The sequence below is a fragment of the Lactuca serriola genome, chromosome 3 (assembly GCF_051521515.1).
Source record: "Lactuca serriola cultivar US96UC23 chromosome 3, Lser_US96UC23_V15, whole genome shotgun sequence".
Taxonomy (NCBI): domain Eukaryota; kingdom Viridiplantae; phylum Streptophyta; class Magnoliopsida; order Asterales; family Asteraceae; genus Lactuca; species Lactuca serriola.
The window spans coordinates 54,355,435-54,362,205 of record NC_136410.1 but is presented as its reverse complement, the minus strand read 5'-3'; the positions used below and the strand labels follow the sequence as shown (position 1 = coordinate 54,362,205).

Below are 6,771 nucleotides of genomic sequence, written 5' to 3'. Positions count from 1 at the left end.
AGTTATCTTCTTTCCTTAATAAATGTCGTTTTCAAAAAAGAAAAAAAGTACATAATATAATTAAAAGCAAATTAATGATGAACTAAAGAAAGTTCATGGATATTTCGACTTCAAGTGAAGGAAAACATCAAAAGAAATGATATCACGAAGTGTGTGTGTAAAGAAGAGAAGAAACTTCATAGAAATTCCCAACAACCTCACCCACCATTTATTTTTACTTTTTGAGATGTCAAACAAAGAGAAAGGTCAATCCCATTGATTAATCAACATGTGTCGCTTTTATCCAAATACATTTACCTTCACCTAGTTACCCAAACGATAATACGATATAGAGAGTGATCGGTGCGAATTCTTGTTGACTACGTAACAGTTTCCACAAAATCTCTTCTATATATACATGGGAGTAGTCATCCTCCGTTCTGGACCTACCAATCTCAATGACTCAATTGTTCTTGCCAAAAAACCGAGTTTAATATTTACACTCTGATCATAGTAGTAACTAAAGCCTTGGGATCAGTTGGGATAAAGAGAGCTAGAAATGAGAAAACTACCATTTGAGAAAGATGGGCTTAAAAAAGGTCCATGGACAGAAGAAGAAGATCTCAAACTCATCCAATACATTCGAGCAAATGGACCTGGCAAATGGCGAAGCCTTCCCAAATACGCTGGTAAGTATCGTTTGTGGTTGCATCAAAAGAGTAGAACATTAATTTTTTTCTTTTCTAATATGTCGATATTTGATTATAACAGGGCTTCAGAGATGTGGAAAAAGTTGTCGCCTTCGATGGACAAACTACTTGAGGCCTGATATAAAGAGAGGAAGATTTTCATTTGAAGAAGAAGAAACCATCATCCAACTACATAGCATTCTTGGGAATAAGTGAGTTGATTTAAGTTCACTACTCAAAAATTAATGCGCATTAAAGTTTTAAGACCATATGAATTTTCGCTAGTTAGATATTCTGAACAGAGATACAATCTAAATACCATTATACTGCTTCATTTTCGCTGCTTAGATATTATATAAAAGGAATGTTTTATACCATTTATATTTTAGATTATTTTATACATCATTCCACCATTTTTTTTCTCAACTTTTCAAAGGTCTAAGCTATACTATACTTATATATAGGTGGTCATCAATAGCTGCTCGTTTACCTGGAAGAACGGACAATGAAATCAAGAACTACTGGAACACCCACATACGGAAAAGGCTACTCAAGAATGGAATTGATCCAGTGACTCATAATCCTCGCATTGACTTCTTGGAACTTTCATCCATACTGAATTCAGCTTGGTTTAATCTCTCAAACCTACTTAACCTTCAAACTCTTGTAAATCCTCAAGTCCTAACGCTTGCCACATTCTTGGGATCATCCTCATGTTCATCAAATAAAGAAAACCATGAGTTGTTTTTCAATCACCTCTTAAATCCTATGAACCCGACTCTTAATCAGCAAAATCGACCTTTAAGTGTCACAAGCAATCGGATTTTGAATCCAAGACACCTCATGCAAGCAAATGATATGCAAGATTTTCCAGAGAACTTGGTTAACCTTAAATGTGATACCATACAAGATGTTATGATGCGTACATGCTTGTCGGACGATTGTTTTGATATTCCAAATTACAACAAACAAGCATCTGAAAGCTTAAATTTTCAACCATCATATGGGGAAAATGATTTGCCTACAACCCAACATGTCAACTATGACTCGATTTTGTCATCATCCATACCGAGCCCTACACCATTAGTTTCGTCATCAACAATAATCAATAATAGCAGCAATGACGATGAGAGAGAAAGTTATAGTAGTAACATGTTCAACTTGGATATTCCAGAGAGTTTCGAGTTTAATGATTTAATATAGGTATGATATAATGTAAATTAAATAAATAGATTGGTTAAAGGAACCATTTGGTTGTTTGTAACGTTCTTTGCTGGAAACATGTACTTGTCTGTGTATAGAAGTGGGAATCAAATAATCGACGAGAAGGAACACACGGATTAGTAATAACCTAAAAACTTTAATAGATAAATAACAAATATACAAATATGATGTATTTGAATAGTTGAGGGTAATGTAGTAATTAATTAAAAACGGTAATAATCCGTACATAACAGGTTTAGCCGTACACAATAATTTATATTTTATATCTTTGTATTATACAATTCTATAAGATCATAGAGTATGAGAGGGGAGTTTCCTCATTTTTTGTGGATCATACTATTATTTCCTTCACTTTTCTTTCTCTCACCTAAAACCCAAGGAATGAGTGGGAAAGACTTCCCTCACTATTTTTTTTAAATAAAATTAATTGATTTTTATGATTTATAATTTTTAAATTAAAAATAACAAAAATATTTAATTAAAAAGAAAATACATTTCATTAATTAAAATAAAAATTACAATAAACCTAAAATTTAAAAAACTAGAAAATTAAAAAAGAAAACACAAACAAAAATCAAACAAACCAACAACGACTTACGGAAAATATTTTTTCAAAATTTTTTCCCTCTTCTTCATCACGAGCTCGAGAGCAGGTCCCGAGAGATGATCGATGTTTTCTATCAAAAACTTCATATCCTCCATTTCTTGTTTCTTCGCCCGTTCTTTCTTCCTTGCTTCTTCTTTTTCATTGTCGAACGCCAAACTTTCGGAGAAATTAAAATTATATAGATCAAACGACGTTGTTATTTTCCGCATTTCGTCAACGTCCAAGCTGAAATCCGATGCACCCGAAGAAGTCCCTTTTCCTTTCCTCTTTGCTTTGTCCCTACCCATCGGGCGAACATTTTCTTCTAGCTCGAGTTCCTCGTCCTTATTTAAATCTACACCGACCCGAGCATCGGAGGAAGTTGTGTAACCACTAGAGTCCATTTTCGTTCGCTTTGATTGTTGGAGTCCAAAAATAAAATATTTCTCGTATTTTTTCCACCTACGACATCGGACCAATAATTTCCAACAATCGTGTCACTTGAATGGTTTTCTGACTTCCTCAAGGTAAAATTGCAAAGCTTCTTGAAGTATTTCTTCGTCTCCTTGGCCGCTTTTTCGTTGGGTTTTTAGGTTGTTGTACAACCCGTTTATTTTTGAAACCCCCTTGCTATTTCTCAAAACTTCGAATTCAGTTGGTGTTTCGTACGGTAGTCGTCACCTTTTCCTAGCTCCTCCCGAAACCGTTTTAAAATACGAAACCAAAAATGCTCTCCCGGTTGTGCATTTCCTTGAATCGAATCCTCAGAAATGTCAGCCCAATCTTTGACCACAACTAGCTCTTCTTATGGAATCCATGTTGTTGGCTTTTGTCTTCCCGGTTGTGAGACACCCTCGCGCACTTGTTTTTTCCCTTTACGTCTTTGTGGGGGTGGTGTGGGTTGAGTTTTGGGGACCATCTCTTCTTCTTTCGAGTCATCCAACTCATCGACAAGTTGGCGTTGTTGTTGGGTTTGGGTTTAATTTTCGGTTTGGGTTTGGGGTTGGGTTTGGTTTTGAGGTTGATTTGGCGATTGTTAATCCAGAAAAACAACAAAGTTTGAAAACATTTTTGGCGTAACATTTGGAACTTGGATCACGTAATATCGTCTAACATTTTGGTATTGAAATTGTAGTGAAGATTGAATGGGAGCATCGAGTTGGGGCGATAAACTCCTTGAGATGATAAATCGATAGCAAATATGTTTCGAGTTGGGATGTTTAAACTCGAACCATGACTTCTTTTCTTTCGATCGGAAGTTTGGGTTTGTTCGTTGGGATTCATATTTTTTTTGAGAAGAAAATAGAGGGAATAGAGGTTTGTTTGAATGTTGATTGAGGGTAAATAGTTGAGTATTTATAGGTGTTTAAAAAGGTAAAAACAAAAAAAAAACAAAAAAAACAAAAAAAACAAAAAACAAAAAATATGCGATTTAAATGCATATACCCGTTAGTTAAAAAAAATTATCGTTTAACAACGGCTAGTTCAAAGGAAAAAAAAAGAAAAAAATATATAGGGCCAATGATCGATGGAGAGAAAATGCGGAAGAGCCTCTCCTCACCGGTTCCCGCACCACCCTTCCCCGCACCGACAGTGCGCTGTTCCGCCGGGCGGGAAGCTTCCCGCGGGTCTTTCCTGCATCCATTCCGTCCGGCCTAAAACACAAATTATTGTTTATGGCCAAAAATTGTTATAGATGGATAGCAACCAATTAAAAATTGAAGATGACCTTGTAATTAATTAGAAACTAAAGTCTTTATTGAAAGCTAAATAAATTTTAGAAGAAAAGAAAATCAAAAAGAAAATGAGGCACGGACAGTTGTTTTATGCGACACTTTCACTCTATTATTAAATCTATGTTATACCACTAAAACAAAACTCCATATTATTTTTTTTTAATTCATAAATACTATAAAACATATAACTTTTTTTAAAGCTATTTTTTTTAATTCAATTAAAATAAGAAATTAAATTAAAAAAATTTACATTAATTAAAAAAATGCAACGTAAAAAAACATTGAAATGTAAATAAAAAAAATTAAAAAAAAATCTACCCCCTATTCTGATGTGTCCATATTTTCGCCCTCGAGGTCGTTCGCTTTCATTTTCAATATTTGCATATCGGTTTTTGTTTGAATCGTCGTATGTGCCTCTTGAAATGTCGTTTGAGCTTCCACCATTCTTTCCACCTGACTCATCATCTCCGCCTTGCTCTTTTGTATTTGGACATATCGATTAAATTTGTCTCCAAAATGATCGGTAATGTTAGATCCCGAAGCCGATGAACCCGCTTTTTTTGGTTTATTTCTTCCAACAAGTTAACGAAGAGGTTGTTTGTTTTCAAGATCTATCGGAGCATCAGTGATGTCGATCTGTGTCCGTCCGTCCGATTGTTGGAAAGTTGCATCGACGTTTCTTGAATGCTTTCATCCGGAATAGGTTTGTGAAGTTCCTTCGGTTTGCTCTTTCCATTTTGGAGCATCTTTCAATTTTAGCCACGGTTTGAGATATGAAAAATCTTTGCGAGTTTTCGTTGTTTTTTCATATTGATTTAAGGTCACCTCAAATATATCGAACTGCTTGATCCACTTTTGTGTAAGTTGTTGAGGTTGTTGTAAATTTCTCCAAATTTGGTCCATTTTAGCCTCAAATCGCACCACTTCGAGCTAATTTGATCGGGATTTTGACTTTCACTTACCATTAACTCAAATAATACGTTTCACACTGTCTCCCATAAACAATTAAAGGTTTGACTATCTTCTTCCATTGGGTCTTGGGATCTCTATACCCATGCCTCTGCTAACTTTTCTTCTTCCTCTTTTATCCATGGCACCCTATCGGTTGCATTGGTTCGAACGGGTTTTTTTCCTTTCTTTTTTTTGGTTGGGGTGATGGTGAAGGTTGTGTTTTCGATACAAAGTCCGGTGAATGAGGGGGTTATGAAAGTGGTGGTTGTGAAGGTTGTGGTTGGAAAGGTTGGTATATGAAATCGGGTTGAAATTTTTGTTAATAGGGTTGTTGATCAGGCATGAAAGCTTGGGATTGTTGTTGGAAAAGTTGTGTTTGTTGGATAGGGGAACCGATTTGGAACAAATTCATAAAACCCCCTTGACGCGATTCCATGTTCGGGTATTGGTGGGGAGTTGTATCTAAAGCAAAAACAATATCGGGTTTGCAGTTTCGATAATTTGGGGGGGGGGGGGGTATTTTGATTGGGATCCATGATTTTTGGTTGTAAAGAAAGTTGTGTGTGTAAATTTTTAAAAGAGAAAGAGAAGAATGGTGTAAAAATGAGGTTGTCTATTGTGGTATTTATATAGGTAAATGGTTGTTTTAAAAAAATCAAAAAAATGTCGACAAATTGCTAATCAACGCAAGTCAAATATGGGAAGGTTCAAATAGCTCTCAATTGGCCTTTATCACTCTTTTTTGCATCTCTAACAAGAATAACCATGCCTCACCATGAAGGTTTAGGGTAGTATTCACGAACAACGATGGTGGCCACGTAGACCACGACCCCTCTCGTTGTGCTGATTGCAAAAGGCCATACATAATAAAAAGGAAATGACTGGCTCATTAGATTGGTCTTAGAAAATTACATCATGAAAAGCAGTTGCGAATAAAGGCAGCAAAGAGCCAAAGATAAAGAAAACAAGAGTAGATATTTGGTCCTTATTATTATTGAAGGTATGACTCTGTAACGCCCGTGTTTCCTGCTAGATTAGTCAAAGTCTATAATCACTTTGGTAAATTATTGTAATCTTTATATGAATGAATAAGAAATGATTATTCATATATATATATATATATATATATATATATATATATATATATATATATATATATATATATATATGCTTATTTGTTTTATAGGATGTTATGTGTAAATTATTATGAGTATTTAATAATAAAATATATAAAATTAAAATATGCCTTGATGACAAAAGATTACTTAGGATAAATAATCTTAACCTAGTTGTAATATACGTATAAGGATTTCATGGATATAAGGAGCGTTCAAATCCGATTTCATATGAGGAAGTTATGCATCTTCGAAGTTTCGCGTTTAAACCGACACGGCTCCGTGAATCGCAAAAAGTAATTTTTGACAAATTACTTTTTAACCTAATTAATCTAAACAAAAGTCATAGTAATCGTTAAACCGGGAGCGTGCATATAGCAAACGTCTAAACCTGACTTCGTAATAGGAAGTTATGACTTTTCTAAGATTCAGCCTAACAATATACAACTCAGAAATCGAATTTTTGATCGGTTGATTTTTAGCCAATATAA

At 34.7% G+C, this 6,771-nt stretch overlaps 1 protein-coding gene across 1 annotated transcript; it reads left to right on the top strand.

Annotated features, from left to right (window-relative positions):
* The first annotated feature begins 432 nt into the window (after positions 1-432).
* Positions 433-2,040, top strand: LOC145092286 (transcription factor MYB102-like). The gene is made up of 3 exons (XM_079030214.1): positions 433-668; positions 751-880; positions 1,133-2,040. The coding sequence occupies exons 1-3, from the start codon at positions 539-541 to the stop codon at positions 1,869-1,871; spliced, it is 999 nt and encodes a 332-aa protein (XP_078886340.1). The 5' UTR covers positions 433-538; the 3' UTR covers positions 1,872-2,040.
* Positions 2,041-6,771: the final 4,731 nt, after the last annotated feature.